Source organism: Coturnix japonica, chromosome 3, assembly GCF_054131305.1.
Source record: "Coturnix japonica strain WE chromosome 3, WE-NBRP24, whole genome shotgun sequence".
Taxonomy (NCBI): Eukaryota; Metazoa; Chordata; class Aves; order Galliformes; family Phasianidae; genus Coturnix; species Coturnix japonica.
Window position 1 is genome coordinate 10,508,224 of NC_140665.1, and position 18,325 is coordinate 10,526,548.

The following is an 18,325-nucleotide window of genomic DNA, read 5'->3' on the forward strand; positions in this document are numbered from 1 at the left end:
AAAATTAAGAGAGCAAGCACTGCCGTGGGCACTTACTTAGCTACTTTGTCTTGCTTTGTTCATTGCTTTGCTCCAGGTGTTCCTGACACCAATTAAGTGGCTAAGCTGCATGTTCAAACATACGGATTTGTGCTTCTTTCCCATTCTTCCTCATTCTTACCCCAACCCAGACCTGCATTCTGCAGGTTCTCCTCTATCTCACCTCCCAGGCTGCGTGCAAGAAATTCAGCTTCCCATTTACCACTTCAGACTCTACTTCATGTCATCAATACCACAAACTTCCCTCCCATAGATGATCTCATTAACGCATCATCTCCCCACCTGCCCAGAACTGCAAGTGATGACCATCACTCACCATTCTGCTTATACTACTCCTTCCTTAGGAAAGCCATATTTTGCACTGACTTGGATTTGAGATTTCTTCCCTTTTCCTCCCCAGAACCGTCTCCCACCCATCTCTCCGCCACGAAGAGCTCTCTCTGAAATACCTAGGAAACCAGGAAAACATCTATACTTTCTACACTGTAATGTAGCACTTACTCCTACCATGACAGCTGTGGGATTACAGCAATGACAGCAGAAAGAAAAGCCAAACAGAGAAGAACAGCACTTATAATGAACAAGAAAAAAAAGTTCTTTCTTCCTCTTAATCTTCCCTTGTTGGTTTCCATTAGCAGCTGGGTAGCTAGAGAACTGTTATCAGCATGCCTAATGGAATGGGTTTTACTCTGGAATCCCTAAAGTACTTGCAAGAGATGAGAGAAAGCTAAGAAAACCAACCTCTCACTTTTGCTTTGGAGCAACCTGTGTGTGAAACTTCCAAAGGCTGCTTGGAAGATTCCTCTCGATGAACCCAACAAGCTCAAGGCAAGAGCCTGCAGCTCTTAGGAAGGCACATACACTGCACCCCAGTATCTGGAAGAGGAGGGCACAGGCGTATTTTAATTGTGTAATCAAGGATCAACTTCATCCCCAGAGTTTAATATTCTGCACTATTCATACGTACTGCAGAAGACAATAAACACCCCGATCTTGATAATGTGAATACCACAATCATTTGGGAGCTAAAACAACAAGGAAATTCCCATTAAACTTTGGATTTAGTGCCTGAGCCAGTTCAGTTATTCAAAACAGATGTCAGTCCAAAGGGCAAACCTTTAGAGTTTCAAAATCAGAAACTCAGTAATCCACTAGCAGTCAGCCATCATTCATTCTGTTCTAATGCCCTTACTGGTCTGGTCATGGATTATCCAGCTCCTGCTTTAAAAAATTTACGCACAGCATCACACTCCATTACATAATGCTGTAATGCATTCGGTGTGAGAACACTTTGGCTAAGATTGCAAACCTGTTACATAAGCTTCAGAGGAAACGGGACTGTAAACAGATTTCATCACGACCAATCTGCTCTGAACTATAATCTAGCTTCCAAAAACACTACTGTGGTTCCCACTCTGTAAGAGAAAGAACATCAAATGTTTGAGATGGGCTGATGAGAAAGCAGAGATGCTATTTGCAATTGGCAATGAATGAACATGAGCATGAACGTTTTTGCAACACTTGCTTTTTTCCTTCAGAGTGAGTTTTATATTAATTTTATATGCATTCATCATCCATTAATGACAGCAGCTATCAAATCAGATTGATTTCCATTAAGAAAAAAAGCCACAAACTCCTTTAGGAACTTCAGGAAGCACACAAATCAATGGCCTTCACCCGATGGTTAAGATTGGATTCGCTCCTAGGTCACATTTCAGTGAGGGGCAACACAAGCTGACAACAGCAGCTAACAGACAACTTCAGGCATGGATTAAATTTCATATCTGCAAAACAGGCTTTGCATCTGAAAACCTGGAGGAAGGTGAAAAGATGTGAAAGACCCAAAATTAAGGCCAAGGAATCCTTCTCAAATGTATGGATGAAAAATTGCATCCAAAAACTGCCTCTGAGAGCCTGGAGGAATTTTAAGTCCCTTTCACTTACATTTGACTTTTGTTTTTCTTCCAGCACACCTCCTGCTGGGGGGCATCAAACTTCATGAAGAAAGCTTCTGACCTTACAAAGAGTTTTCTCTTGCTTTATAGGGTTTTTCACAGAACGTGCTTTTGAAATTATACCTCTAATCCAAGCGTGGTTTCCAAATTCATTAGAAGCAGAAAAGAAGAAGAAAAATAAACTCAATGCAAATCTGAGATTACAAACTTCTACTATTACTTTCAGCAAAGTTGATTAATTTGAGACTTGCATATTCTCTATAGAGTAAGCAAGTGCCAATGTAATGTCCCAGCTGACGGGCAGTGCCTTGCTACAGTGCATTTCACTCCCACTTGAAGGCTTTACAAACAAGAAGGTTTGAAGCTCCAAAGGCCTGTTTTTCTTACAGCTTGAATTAGCAACCAGTACTTTTTTTCTCAAAACCAAAAAACCAAAAACACTGCAACACTCATTACTTGTAGATCCTGGACAATCTGGCAGATTAACGACGAACAGAGTGAGGCACTCTGTGCTATAATCAACGCAGTATCCAATGCACTAGCTTTCAAAATTCAGCCACTAAGCTCAGCACAAACCATTCAGCCTCGCAGTTTCAGCAAAATGGGTTAAGAGGTGTAAGGGAAGAGAAAACCACGAATTCATTAAAGGACAACCTTTGGGCTGCAGCCTACTGGGGCTTCTGCTGGGGCTTGGCCCTCCCACTGCTGCAGCCATCTTGACTTCTTCCTCCTGTACGTATGAAATAAGCTTAGTATGACCTAAGAGCTGCAGCCTTTGTACAGTTCTATATATTTATGCCCATCTAGATATTTGTTTTTAAAAAGTGAGGAAGTGGAGGTCTGTGGAATTTGCCTTCAGAAGATTTATGATACTAATTAAAGCTGATTTTGCATCTGGATTGGGTTTATTCATTCACATTCTTAAACAGACGACCTACTGCGTTATTGGCAAATTCTTCAAACCAATCAATATTCTGTAACATAAAAAACAAAGTCATTTTGGGCAGTAAACGTGAAAAAGGGCAGGACACATCACCCCAGCCCTCTCAATTTTGCTTCCTTGGTGCAGAGTTCATTTCCCTTGGCAGCTTCCCTGAATACCGAGGTCCTGCATCTCATCACAGCTATGATCCACAAAAACACTGGTAGAGCACTTAAACACAAACTGCAAGGAGCAAAACCAAGCCCTTCACATTTGCTGGTAAAACAATCCATATTGCTGTCTGAGCAAGCTCCAGAACACCTCTGTTAACTCGTGCCTCAGATAAGCTCTAAAAATAGCTTTTCCTTAAGAGAGCTTTGACCAAAACAAATCACCCAGTTTAATAAGCATCACTCCCTCATTATTCTCAAAACTTCATGCTTGCCAGAGGAATTGGAAACAAAAACAGCAGTTTCCTATTTGTGCAAATTACCGAACCTAAAGGGTCCTAGCAGAGGTGCAGCTGGGAGCAGCACAAGAGCCAGAGCTAAGCAGCTTCCAAAGGGAATGCCAGCAATGGTCAGTCAGCTCAGCCAGCACCCCGAAGGGTCAGAGGACACAATGCAGCCAGCAGAACAGAGCAAACCTATCTCATGTTCAACCTCAGCTCCTGCTCATGGGCTATCAGGTGTTCACATTGAAGGCCTTTAGATCAGGGAGGTGGTGCAGTCACTGCCCCAGAGGTTTTTAAGAACCATGGAGATGTAGCACTGAAGAACACGGTCAGGTGGGGGTGGGCTGGTTGTTGAACTAGATGATCTTAGTGGTCTTTCCAACCATAATGATTCTATGATTACAGGTATCATTTGTGAAGTTAGCATCATGAATAAACTCCAGAACAAGGCCCAGATTGCAAGCACGTAAGCAATAGAGGCTGTGAAAAATAGAGGAGAAATGCATGAGAAGACCGTACCTTTCCAGAAGGCTTTTCATAAGAACACCCACGCTTGAACAACCCGCATTTCTCCTGAATATTGTTCAGTGTTCACACAAAGTTCCATGTTTCAATTACTCCCTCTGCTCCCTCTGGGATATTTCCTGGCAATAAAGTCTGATGCTCTATTTACACCAAACATGCCACGGGAACCTTTGTTAGAAGTGTACGATTCCTGCAGGGCCGGTGTCACGGTCAGGTTTGAGCATCTCACCCAGAACAGACATCCCAGCCCTCAAAATCCTGGAAATCAACCTCAATTTGCAGATTACCAGCCCACTGTGTCCATCTGCTGCACTATTTTAAAACAGATCATTTGTTGACAAAACTTCACCTCCAAGTTCCTGGACTTGCTTATTTTGGCCCCAGAGCTACTGCTTTTATTGGACGACGCCAGTGAGAAATACTCTTTGTGTATGCAACGCGTTTCCACCTACTACACTGTCAGAAATAGAAATTGTCAACAGAAGATTCTTAACGTGAATTTATTGCAGTGTTTTTAATTCATCTCTGCAAGCAAAGGACGAGTCATTCAACCTCTCCAGAAAGAGCCTGATAACTGGGAGAACAGCCAATACCTGAAGGGAGAGAATTACAGAGAAAGAAGAAACACTTGCAATTAAAATGATGTAAAATGAAGTGTAAGTGGCTATTTGCATATGGCTTAAGAACTCACGGGAGCAGTGGGAAGGCAGCTGGGTAAACACTGAGCACACCAGTGGCTCCCTCCTTAAAGGCAGAGGATACTCACAAACAGTTTAAAGTATCACTTGAAGGGATAAAAAATGTTATTGTTGCAAAGCTGAGTAACAAAATCAGCATAAAACATTGGAATATTTTTCTACCTTTGTAATGAATTTCAGATTTCCTGAACAACGATAATCATTAAAGACTTCTGTATTCTATAGGTTTCTCTCTGCAGTAATAAAATAAATACTAAGAAAGTTACTTTCATTCCAAGCATACTAAATAAATTTCTGAGACATCCAGAACTGTGGCTGGGATGCCACAAGAATCCAAAAAACATTGGAAAGCGTAAGAAGGTCCCCAAATGTATTCCAACTTGCTCCTGTAAGCAAACCATCACCCTGTGACGTATTCCATCATGGGCATACAGGGATGCTTGCTGCCCACAGGGTCTGCCTGGGGAGTGCAGCCCTGACATATGGGACTGAAACCAGTGTGATGCTGAGAGCCCGGCACTGTGCTGTCACTGGGCAAGCTGTCCAGGGCTTGGAAAAAACATCAAGAGCTAAAAATAATTTGTAATCTTTATTTTTAATGCTTGCCACTAACTCCTGTGACACAAACTTTCCTAAACAGTAGTTGGATGCATTTTTTTGAAGGAGATATGTCCAAAATTTCACTTTCTCAACACAAGAATGAAAACGTAAACATACACAAATGACTGGAGAGGGTATGAAAAAGTCTATCTGACCTCCAGTTGCTCTTCTGTGGTTTATAATACGCAGGAGCAACCACCCTGGGACAGGAAGGAAACACAGCTTTAGGACATGCGACATCTTTGAACATTAAGAAACAGTGCAAAAACATGCTCGAGAGATGTCAACCCAGCAGAACCTGAGGAAAAAGCATCACTGAAGGAAAGAGGCTGCAGTCTTCTTAAAGATTTCTAAGTGAAGAGACCAGATGCTGCAGCATCCATAATTTCTCTGGGTAACAGCAGTTGCTGGGGACACCACAGCACGTCCAGTGCCGTCACTACAGCTCAGCTCCTGGGGCTCCATCTCCCACACCTCTTGCTGAAGACAAAACCCTCCTGAGATTTCTCACAGTGGTGCTCTGGACCTCTCTTCTCACTTCTGACCCAATTCCTGCCCAAAGATGTTATGGCAGTTTGTAAATCACCACAGGCATCAGCACTGTGACGGCTGAGTCGGCAGGATGCTGCTGGGAATTGCCCCCATCAGACACCACCCTAACCCTGAAAGCACAACGCTGAGCACCAAGCGTGCCCAGCTGCTGCCCGGCTGGCAAGGCTGTGCTGCTTGCCAGGGCTGAGCCTTCCCTGCTCCATGCCAGACAAAAACGCCTTTCTTGGGCGATGCGACTTTATAATCAGGCACTGGAACAAGGACTTCAGTTCAGAGCCAAAAACACAACAGAAGGTCCCTTCCTTTCCACATGAGCAAGATGAATGCTTGATTTATGCAGGTCACTGTAAGGCAAGCTAGGTTTCAGAGATCAAGCCTATCTTCTTCATGTAGCACAGCCAAAAGGCACTAAATTTAAATACCACAAAGAAAAGAGGCACTGCTCCAGCTCTCACCAGATCCTCTTCACTGCTGCTCTTCCTTCAGGAGGCACCTCAAGATGGAACAGCAGGAGAGCGGATGAGCTCTGCAAGAAAACCCCTCTTCCCTTGCTATAAAGAAAGCAGAGAAGTGGCCAGAGTCTGACCCACAGCTACACACAGGGCCAGGACTGAGGAAAGCGCTTTTTCCTCCTCCCAGGCTTTATACATGCTTGCACACCCATGTGTTAGAGTGCATGTGCTATGAATACGTGTAACCACCACGTTACAAAAAAAATCACTTTGCAAGCTTTACCCTGAGCATTAAGCTGATGTTCTTCAACTGCAAGAACAAATTACAGCACGTGTGACAGTAGGCAGAGCATCAACTGACAGAAATAGCACTGCCTCTCCTTCATTGTTTTCCTTCAGCTTTTATTTAAAGCTCTTTATTTAAAACTTTAGAGATAAGCAGAGACTTTTTTTTTTTTTTTTCCCCAGGTCAGATACAATGAACTTGTCCTGAAAGAATGTAACCTTACTTTCCAGTTGTCCTCCAGACACACGACGGAAAGCAAAGCTTCGGGCATGCTGGGAAGAGCAGAGACAAAAAGCAAAGCTTTAAGCCATAGCCAGCAGCGATCCCACCAGCAAGCTGTAATTCCCTCCTGTCCCAGTGCCAAACGCCAAGAATTTGCTTTGCTCACCACGCAGGGCCGTGCTGCTCAGCAATCCCCAATTACCTCACTGCCTTTTTCCAGTGGGTTTGGGTTATTTTGGCCATGCAAGTACACGCATAGCATGACAATGCAGGTTAACTTAATGTAGCAAGTATTCACAGTTAAAATCTTGAAGCTGTATTCAATATGAATTATTTCCATGCTTTAAGACAAAGGTAAGTACTAAAGCTAAACAGAGACATAACAATCTCATGCAAAAGAAACAAAGAGAAACAAAGAAGAATTAAAAAGAGCCCTAATTGTTTTCACAGAGGCATCCACATCTTTGGTTACAAGTTTAGAAAACTACTTGGAGACGTACAGCAATATTTTGTTGGCAAGTAGGGACTGGCTTTTGTGTGAAGATTTTATTTCCTTTAGAACTTTAGAGGGACACATTCTTCAGCCAGCTCTTTTCCCCTTTGATAAACAGAAGAGTATTTTTCCATTATTTGTGTTACTACAAATGTGCAACCTTCATCACAAAATGGCGCTCATGAATGGGACAGGAGGCGATAACCAGTAGCCATCTCCAAGGATGTGCAGGTATGTGTTAGCAGCACCAAGGAAGTGCTCTCTGTGCCATGCACCAAGCTCTAAGACATGGAGAAAAATGAACAAATCCCATTCTTCAGCCAAGGGAAACAAATAAAAATCCAAGAATTTCCATTTGATTCACTGGAACTCGCATTTTCAGACAATAGTGCAAGGCTTTGGCAGCAGGAAAGAGGCATGCGGTGTGGTGAGACCAGCCTCAAGCATCACACAGAGAAGTGAGAAGGAAAGTCCTCTTGAAAGCAAACACACCAGTGCAACGTTTTTGACATGTCTGTTACACAACAGCTCTTTGCACAACTGATATTGCCAGAATGCAGCTATGGACTTAGTGAAACACAGACCAGCAGTGTCATGGACTTATCATTTATCAGCTGGAGCGCTCTGAGCTTGAGGACAGGCTTACAGACAGAGCTTTAACCAAAACCTGGCCCAGGCAGGTGCTGCATGTTCTGGCACAAGAGGAGCAGCTGGGAAGGGCTGTGAACACCTCCGTACCGCTCCATGTGAGACTATTCTGTCATGAAGCTGGCACCCATTTGATACCTGACACGCTCCGTTTGTCACGTTGCATTCAGCACTGTGGTGTCACTGAATGCAATGCAGAGGCCTTCCTCCTGAGGCCTTGCTGTGACATGTGCCATCAGCCCTCAAACAAGCCTGTGACCCCACACACTGCCACTGAGGAACAGTAAAGGCACAGCACTCCTTGTCTTTCTTGTGTTGCTATGTTCAGTCAGTTCCATGTACTTCTAGCAGCTTTCTTTTTATTTTTATTTTTTTATCACTCTTAAGTTATGTCTAATTATTGCCGATATGACTTAGCTTCCCTCTTTCAAGCTCCTCATAAAGCCATGATGAAACAGAGTCCTTTCTATTGAAATTCAATAGAATTCCCTTCCTTAAACCCATGGTGACATTCCTGTGGCTTTCTTTTTGAAGGAGTGGGGAAAAAAACAAACAAACCCATTTTGAATCTTAACTCCTGAGATTAGAAACAAGTAACTTCCCTCCAAATCAATAGAAGACCTTTTTACTCTACATACTGAAAACCAGTCCTTGCCAGGCCGGCATGACTAACTACGTAAACACAGAAGCATCTGATTTTCTGCATTTCAACGTTAATGTCCTTTGCATCATCCCAGGAGAAAGCTATCCCACTCAACTGAATTTTATTTGGTAGTTTCTCCCCTTTCCACCCCCTCCAGACTTCCCAGCATGCAGTCACGTTTATAGTGCTTCTTGCCTCTCAGCCCTTATGTGACCCATGATACAGAAACAAAACAATTACGGTATTACAATATGCTCATACAGTGTACTCAATTAAATTGTTTGTTGAGCTTACCCAACTTAACAGCCTCCAAATAAATTCCTAGCTTATAGTGACTGCTGAAACCAATGTGTGTTTCAGATCAGGAAGAAGTCATCGTGACAGGACTGCTGGTTCCACGAGGGGCACCCAACTCATGTGGTTGTTGACCCAGGGCCATCACAGCCTCATACAAGTCACTGTTCCCCTATGTCGCCTCCAGGAATCAATGAGGACTCCTATGAGCAGATTTTGCTCAGTATCTGGCAGAAAACTCTCTTTGTGAAGCATGCAAATGGCTTTCTGGGAAAGAAGGGAGGGGAAAGGGAACTGAACCCTCATTCAGCTGTGGTGCTGCTATTAGGAAGCCTGTGCTGCCCACAGCGAGGTTTAAACCCAGTTCTGAAGCAGTCGTGCTTTCATAGCTGTTGTCATGGCCTTGAGGCCCAAACACAACAGATTCTGCAGTTTTTTAGGCAGTACTGTTTTTGTTTTCAGAATGAGACCACTAGGAATTGCTTCCTGAACAGCTATGAAAATGGTGAAGTTGGGACAATACCGTGCTATTTAGTATCTTTACTTTCAAAGTAGAAGTAGGAAGAGTTCCTTACAAGTATGCTGTTGAAACGAATTCCTAAAAGAAGGGCCGACTGGTATCTCAGTGAGCAATGCTTTTACACAGGCAGATTCCTACACCTGTCACAAGTTGTTCTCCCTGAAGCTAAAGCAGTAAAAATATGACTAAAAGATGTTGACAAGCAGTAAGCAAACCATTAAAGATGGATTTCTTATAAGGTAAGTAGCAAGGCATTGCAGTGGGAATCATACACGTTTGTTGTTTAATCATCTTGGAATCAAAGCAGTGTAACAGAAATTATTTGACAAGCACATGCAGGTGATGTGGCAGTGTTTAAGATCACCATGGTACCTGACTGCAGTGCTGTCGCAGTGACAGCAATCCAGGAATCTGTAGGAGTTTCAGACAAGACAGCTCTGAGGCTGGATTTTGGATTCTGATTCTTTGCCTGGAAGAAAACAAGTGCCCAAAGAAAAACAGTCTTTCCTGTGAGAGAAGAGATCCCTGCTATTCCCTCTAGCACTCTGAAAACCTCATGAAGGTGACCAGCTTCATAGTCCACAGGGACAAAATAGCCCCTGGGTGATGCAGGTTATAAGCAATTTGTACTACCCACCTTTTAAGTACAACATTTCCTATGTTTAAGCCACATGCAACAAGTAAAAATATGAAATATGCTAGAAGAGAAGTAGAACCTTTGGCAGATTGGGTTGGAACCTGATGATAGTTACAGCCCCTTCCAACCCAAGCCAGTCTGTGATTCACAAATGCACCCCACAATCGTATCTGCATAATGAGGCTGGCTGCTCACAAGCAAGACGTATGGGACTGATCTCTCCCACATCTTAAAACAAGTGAAAGGTTTCCATTTTGCTGCACACCTATGAGGAAGGAGACAAACAAAAAGAGGGGTGACAGGTAGGAGCTGCCACAGCAATCATCTCTGCAAAATGCACTTTCCATAACAAGGTAGCAAATGGTTAAGAGCCACTCTGCCTTCTCCTTGCTCAGCACAGAAACAGCCATCCCTATCCTGGTCCTGTGCTGGGACCTATGCACCACATGGAAGCTAGGAATTACACATGTGACATTTTTTATATGAAACAAAAATAAACGAACAGGAACGCAGCTAATGACATGAGTAAAACAGCTCTCTGCTTTTCTTTCTAATGGTTTATATTTCCATTGAAATTACTTGACTTCTAGTCCTGCAGGAAGCTCCCTGGCTGTCTCTGGCACCTTCTCCACCCTGGAAATCTCCCTGGGTGCCAGTGGCTGCTAACTGGCTCCTAGCACACCTACTTGCAGTAGGTTGCTGCCTGTGCACCAAGCTGGCAGGGGCACAGCCTCCAAAAGGGACCAGCTATTGACTGCTCAAATGCAGGTTTCCAAAGATGATGAAAGTCCGAGCACCAGCAGGCAGGTCTGTTTGTGAGCAGGTGAGCTACAGGAGTAGCCAATGCACTGCAAGGATGGGAAAAAGTCAGAGATGAGAAAGCAGATGAGGCAAAATGAAGAGCAGGAAAAGCCAGGATGGCCTGTTACTGCCAAATCTTCATGCAAATAAGTGCCTGCATATGAAACAAAGTATACACACAGTCTTGAACACGTTTGGTTGCCGCACAAAAAGTGATATTCCATCTACTTACTCTACTGACCCAACCTTCATCTCTCTCAAAAATACCATTAAGTGTCAACAGGATGCTGGGCAGGCGCTTGGCATTAACAATACTTGTACTGTGAATTATGTTTACCACCGGGGAACGGGGAAAAAAATACATCTATTTCAGCATGCAACATACAGAGCTAGTCTTCTCTAAATAAATGGACCCATTTGTTCATACATGTTGATCTTCAGTCCTCAGAACTTATCTTCAAATAAGTCCTTTTTATTAGAGAGTAGAGGGCAAAAGAGGAAGATCTTTGAACGAGCTGCAAACAGATGACAGATGAAGTCCAGAGGAAATTAAAGCAAAAATAAAATAAGATTATGGTCCTCCAGTTAGCTCATGTTAAATGAGACACACAAAGACTGCATCCAAGGCACACACCAGCAGTTCTCTCTGTCTGGTAAATCTATCTAGCCCTTTGATGGCACCCTGCTTAAGCTGAGACTGCCACATGACCCACCAGTCCAAAGGGGAAAAAACATCAGAAAGAAAATACTGTCTCCTCACAGACTTTATTGCCACCTGGATCCCTAGTACACAAAATTATTTGAATAGTCTGATGTCTCATTTTAATTGAGTGTTTTGCATCCTTCACAGCAAATGCAGTTTGCTTTCAACACAAACACACAGTGCTGCACTCTGCCCAGCCCCAGCACTGCTGCTAGTGAAACCTCCAGGGTAACAAGTCTGGGTTTTGCTCATACCAATCCCAAGGACAAAGCTGATTCTCATTTTAAGCATCTTTACGTACCAAATTATACAGCTCAAATGCACAAACCTACCCGATAAAGCTTATTAAGAGAATACACTGGAGCTTTTGGTGCCAAGTAATTCCTATAGGTGAACCACTTCATAGTGTGCTCCCAGCTTGGCTTTCTAATGCGGCAGAATGCTCATTTCAGCCAACAAAAGAGTGGCAGCACTTGCCCAGGGTGGACTTCTGGGGCTGCTGGGCAGCCTCAGGTTTCAAAAAGCACCATTGTATTACAGGTATCCTACTACACCACTGTAATTGCTTCTCTCCATGGTTACCTACTTATTTAAACCATAGATTTATTTCACTGTCTGCACAGCATCCAGTACAATCAAGGTTACATTTCACTACGTATGAAGCATTATTGCTTAGCACTTCCAAGTCTGGAAAAAAAGATGTTAGGAGGAAGAGACTGTACATTACATACACTCACAGGAAGCACAAGTAGTATCTAGTATCTAGGGAAACCACTTGAGATAAAAGTGCCATTTCACTTGCATTGCAACAACAGGGAAAAAAGAGAGAGGCACTAAAAGCCCTTCCCCAAGTTCAGGACAGGGAGGCATTACTGTTTTGCTCTGCTGAAGCTCCAACTCAGATTTTCTTTGGCTGAAAAAATCCCAGGAATATTTTCTCTAGTGGCTCGTGAATATCTCAAGTGTTCTGCCTTTATTTGCATGTAACCATTAGGTAAACTTATTTGCTCAGGGGTTCTTGCATACACATACACAGGGGCGGTCAGAGCCAGGACTTTCTGCACACCATCTTAAATTCTTTTCAGCTTCCTCCTAAATGTGAGTTAACTCAAAGCACATGAGCTCTACAAAACAAAACTCTCAAAACACAGAAAACACTGGAATTAGAGTTGCCAGGCAACATTAAACAACACTCTGCCCTTTGGCACATGCACTGCAAGAGTCTGTGACAACCAGATCCCACTAATCCATGGTGTTTGGTGTGCCAGAAATGAAACAGGGCTGCGTACTGAGGCTGTGCTCTGCCCAGGTCATGGACTGCAGAAGCTGGTTAGCATGGGGTAAGGCGGATGGGAAGCTGCAGGAAGAGAAAGCAAGACATTATGATTAAAACAGCAGAGCAATACCAGGAGAACTGGGCTGTGCCTTGACAGGAAAGCTTGCTGAGCAGCATTACACCAAACATGCTGTCACAGCTGCAGGTGTGCCATCAGAAATGTACTCTGGCCATACCAGCACGGTTGGAAGCTCAATTTGAGCATTTTCCAAACTGAGTGCCAAAATTAGTGGAAATCTTTGTAGTTGCATCTTCTGTCCTCGGGTTTCACCTCTGAAACAGGAATTGCAATACCATCGTAACTGATTTGTATTTATGAGACTTTTATGATAGTTAGATGGCTTGCCTAGGAGCCTCTCCAGTAATAAAAACCATTACAAGAAAACATGAAGAAATCAATAATTTTGTATTCAAAGTACACTGGAAGAGAACGTTCAATAAATAAGAGGGAACAAATGAAGACAACAAGCTACTTAACAACACCCTTTCAACAAACCCCTTATTATTCCGGGCAGTGAATGAAACGGTGACAGTGTGGGAGTGAAAACAAACAACCACAGCCAAGCAAAGGGCGTCGTGGGAGCATGCAGAGGAACTGCATTCAAGCTGGGTATGCCAGATGGGGAAAGCAGTGAGACGACAAGGGAAGAGCACTACTGACAGCTCCTCGCCTGAATGAAAAAGTCCTGTCCTGCAGCGGGGTAGGGGAGGGAGAGCTGCTGCACTGTGCATCCCATTGGGATTGGAGGTGTAAGTGCCTGCAATGCTCAGCCCTCCATCCCAGGGCTCTACACGTGTATGGGTCAGCAGCTCTCCTGGGATTGCTAGCAAGAGCTGCAGGGAGTACACAGGAAGGGGCTGAAAAGCCGAGGTTGTATCACAGTCCTGGAGCACAGCACAATTCTCCTGCTCTCCACATGATCCAAGCTGCAGCCCCTTGCATAGCAAGCTGCAGCAGCAAGAAGATTAGCACACCATTAGCTGCAAAAGTGCTCTTCCAAAATGTAGTGACTAAGAAATAGCAGTGCCTAAAGCTTTCTCTTCAACACCCAGAGAAAGAAGCTCAAGGTCTTTGAAACAGATCTGTTTGTCCACTGCAGCCCAAACTCACATCCATAGCAGAGGGCACTGTGCCTGCTATCTGCTCTTCTCTGGTATCCACCAAGCTCAGCTGAAGATGTTTGCAGAGCAAAGTGCTATGACATAAAGCAGCCAGGTCACACACAATATTCAGACAATTCCAGCATTTCAGCACACCTGGATTACTGTTTATCAGTGCCATAACTGTCACACAGTGTTTGGCATGATTAAACTTGTAAGTACCACTGCTCTGAAAGTCCAGGTTTGTTTAGTATGGCTTACGAAAAACACCCATCTATTCAAAGAGGCTTTCTTCATCATTTCATTTGCATTTTACATTAATTTTACTCCAGCAATTGCAAGTTAAACCAAACCCAGGTTGCTGTGACCCAGCAGACAGAGATTAATGACACTGACTCGAGCACTTCCCTCAGGGTTAAGCAGAAGCTGCCCCTCTCTCCTGCTTCCTAGAAAGAAGGCTGGGAACCAGCCTGCCCATCTGGCCCAAGATTTACTAAGCAACCAGGCTGTGCCCACAGTACTCATCTGAGAAGGGTGGCTGTTAACCACCGTCAGGCCCTATAGCTCAGGCAGTAATATTTGCTTTCTTCTGGAGCCCATGAAGACACATGCTCTTTGTACAAGGGAGTGGTTCAACGCAGAGAGCTGAACCAACCCAGGATTCACCTGTACATTTCAGTACATATGGAAGTCTACTGGTTTCAATCAGCACCTTCTGCTACGGTAGAAAGAGGCAGTAAGAGAAACAGCAGAAGACACTGTTGCACCAGTGCCTGCACCAGTAAGACAACAGCTCTTCTTCAAGTCCTCACAGCAGCGGGTAACACAAAAGCCAGCTCTGTCAAGCATCATGTTTGCTCTCATTGGATAACAAAGATATCTGAAGGCAGAAACAGGCTCCAGCCTAATTAAGTTGAATCGCGCTTCAGCTTTTTCCCAGGCAGTCATACTTTACAGCAGCCTGTAAGCATCATGGTGATATTTACTGGAAATGGAAGCACTCCGTTTCCATAAAAGCAGGCAGCTTCAAATTAGCTGCAGATAATTCAGAACGACCGCTTAGAGCAGAAATGTAATTTCCTGAAAGAGGTTATTGGTTTGAGCATGATGCGCTGCTCTCACGCTGTCACACCTCATTACTTCAGACCAGGTAAGCCGGGCTGGTGTAACTCCACCATTAGAGACCGTCCCCAATGCTGTCTTCTTTTAATATGCCACCTTCCACTCTGAACCCATATAAAAAAATATAATAAAAACAGCACTTCTGTCACTAAAACAAAGTGACTGAGATCCTGAACAAGTTGCATCATTTGTGGGGACTGTATGTCAAGCATTTATTAACCAAATCATGCAAATGTAATTTAACTTACACTTTCCTTGTCTTATTGACATATTAATGAATATACATTATTGAGTGGAACTAAAAATATATCACAGATTTGCATGTTTGATTATCTCTGTAGAGTTTTACAGCCAACAATTAGAAAGGACAAAAAGAGAACCTGTGTCAGCGTCTATGCAAATTCATAGCTTAGAGAGCTTTCTTAATCAACAGCTTGGTTTGTATCTTCTGTAAGTTAAATTCAGAATCTCCCTTTAATTGAAGAGGAGTCGGTTCTGGGATGATGCTCAAAGTAGTAACCTGAACATCTGAATCTCTGAACATGTAAAGCAGTAAACAGGGCAGTGCCATAACCAAAAGCACCCCGAGGATCTCCTCCTGTTTTCTTTCAGAGAAAAGCAGGCAAAGTTGCACTTCAAATCTTATGTGACCATAAGAGCTTTTTTCAGTGACATAGCAGAGTTCTCCATTTCTTCAGCTCAATTTTGCTGTAATTTTCATCTCTTGGCACATTAACCCAGACTAAAATTAATTTGGAAAAAAAATTAAAAGGATGGGGGGTGAGCAACCAAAAACCTTCATTTGAGATACACTCACTCAAGCATCTCACTTCCAGCTCTGCAAATGTGATTCTGTGAAATGTATAACAGGCGGATAGCACTATAGTGAGAACAAGTCACAAACGTCAGGAGAACTAAGGCCATAATGCTTAGTGTAACAAAGTGTAAAAAAAACCTTTGTGAACAAAGGTGAAGAAAGATAAGCTGCTGGCAAATACCATACAAGCTGCTCAAAAGGAAAGATACAGCTTCACTCTTCCCTCAGAAACTAAAAGATGCAGAGAAGTTCAACAAGTTAAATTGAACAGTTGGCAGCAATTTTGCTTTGCTATTGCACATTTTGGTTTTGAACCAATTCTCACACAGCCAAACCTTTTTAAAGAGGACGTATACTTACATATGCATGCATGTAACACAGAATAAAAAGAATTCTAAGGGTTAAGCAGCAAAGAAGGGTGTGAAATACTTGTAATGATGTGCCAGCTTCCCAATTTTCTGACACTTTCTTCTGCAGCAGCTCTTCCTGATTAAAATGAACTCATAAGAACCTTTTCTCATTTACAGCCCTGCATGCAAATATTCTGGGACCTCAGAAGAGATCACGACAAACCTGGAAGGATCTCCAAAGAGCTTTACAGTGGCAATGTGGCACGCTGTCAAGAGTGGGAGGGCTGGCCAACTGGCAAAACAATTCCAAACGTGCTTGGCCAAGCAAGGCTTGTAAAAACAAAACACTCCATCAGCCAGTGCAGTGGGCACTTATATTCATTACAACTCCCTTTTCTGCTGACTTTTCTAAGAACAAATTACTTGCTGCTCTCGACATCCAAGTGCTCTGAAGAGTGCTGATGGCCAGCAATGCCCAAGCCAAGGCTAACACACAAAGAAGCCAGTTGCTTTGCTGTACAAAAGCTATCCAGCAAAGAAATTATAACCCCTCCCTGCCTTTTTCTTTTGAGGATCAAGAAAATATTTTTACTTCCATTAAAAACAGGCTAGCAGAGATTACAAACTTTGGTCCTTCAATCATGTTTCCCTTCACAAAGCAGAACACACTCACACCAAAAACCGTGTGCTGCTTATAGTGCCAAACCTAACAACTACCCCTATACTGTCCCTTGGGAGGCCTCAGACCAGCAGATGCTCCCTGGGTCCACAACAAGTGGCAGCGCAGCAGCCGATGGACATCATCCTTGCATAGTAAAGCTGCTCAACTCTTACTTGTCTTCAAGGAGCTTCTACTACATACATTACCAGCCTCTATACAGACTCTCTATACAGTCCTCTCAGCCTGCTGAAACTGAACTCCACATCTGCTGACCTAGAAGCTGAAGCAGTCAGACTGAACCAGAGCATGAGGTTCCAAATCAACAGAAACACTCTCTGATTCAAACATCCACATGAGGCTAGTAAACAGAAAGGGAACAAAAACTCATGCAGTGACTGGATTAAACCAAGAGCAGTAAAACATCCAGTTCCACCCGGAGACCGCAGGTCAGTCATAGCAGAGACCCTGACGGCATATCTGACTGCAGGGACTTTATCCAACTTCACAGGTGACCTTAATACAGTTTTAAGAAGGTAAAGAATTTCAAGACTCCACGACTGAAGTGGAAGGATGGATTTGTACATAGCAGCAGTTGAAGTTGAAAGGTTTATTAGAACTACCACAATTCCTCGTGCTAATACCAAGCCTGGGCCACACTTAGCACATGTGATTTATTCCTGGCTTACTGAAAAGCATTTGTGCAGTTATCTAACTAATATCTCAGTTTAAAGCTCTTATCTCTGTAACATATCATGCTGAAAAATCCCAACATCCACAAATAAAGTTCAGTTCTCCTTCATCAAATTTCACTTGCTTTTAAGAAGAGGTGACAGAAATTGAATCGATGAAGCAATGGACTGCAGAGAGTACCATGCAGAGGATTAAGGAAATAATCAAGTTAAGTAAGCCAACCGTGCTCCAGTTTTCTCCTATGCCGAGTGACCCATTGCCCTTTATGGTTTTTATTTGCTTTTCTCTGTACTGCGTTATGTAACTATTCCCTCCAGCTCATGAATTTCCAAGGTGAACAAAAGCTCAAGTGATTACATTTGTCCTGGTGGCAAAAGGTGATTTTTTTATTTACTGGGTTTTGTATTTTTAATCACATAAAAATATTGAGCCTGTTGTGGTTAAGTCTATCGATTCAGACTCTGCACTTCCCACTTCTGGCAGGAACAAATGTTCCAGTAACGTTCATAACTACAAAGATTAAAACAGACAAAGGCTGGAAAGAAGAAATGGTTTGGTGGTTTTTCTTCCTTCCCCTTTGCAGGCCACACTGCCCTTATTCTGTAGTGACGGAGCCTAGAGCTGCTTTTTATCTCAAGGTGCATCTCCTCACCCACACTGCTGTCCTATAAAGGAGGGCTGTCTTAGCAGAATACACCCTACATTGAAAGAACTCAAGTCCACTGTCTGAAGTTATTTTCAGCAATAGTTATGAAGCAGCGTGAGACGGTGCTTCCTCCCTACAGCATGAGCTTAGCCATGACA

At 43.3% G+C, this 18,325-nt stretch overlaps 1 protein-coding gene across 4 annotated transcripts in view; it reads right to left on the reverse strand.

The window, feature by feature from the left end:
- COMMD1 (copper metabolism domain containing 1) overlaps window positions 1-18,325 on the reverse strand; it is a 53,636-nt gene that overhangs the window by 17,274 nt on the left and 18,037 nt on the right. The window contains exon 3 of one of the 4 annotated variants that reach the window (XM_085542694.1): window positions 5,349-5,393. The exons of 2 other annotated variants lie outside the window; for them this stretch is intronic. In XM_085542694.1, coding sequence (XP_085398820.1) covers window positions 5,370-5,393 — 24 coding nt within the window. In that variant the 3' untranslated portion in view covers window positions 5,349-5,369. Of the gene's footprint in view, window positions 1-5,348; window positions 5,394-9,675; window positions 9,773-18,325 lie in introns of all 4 variants that reach the window. One more of the 4 variants, XM_032443935.2, reaches the window with a different exon arrangement.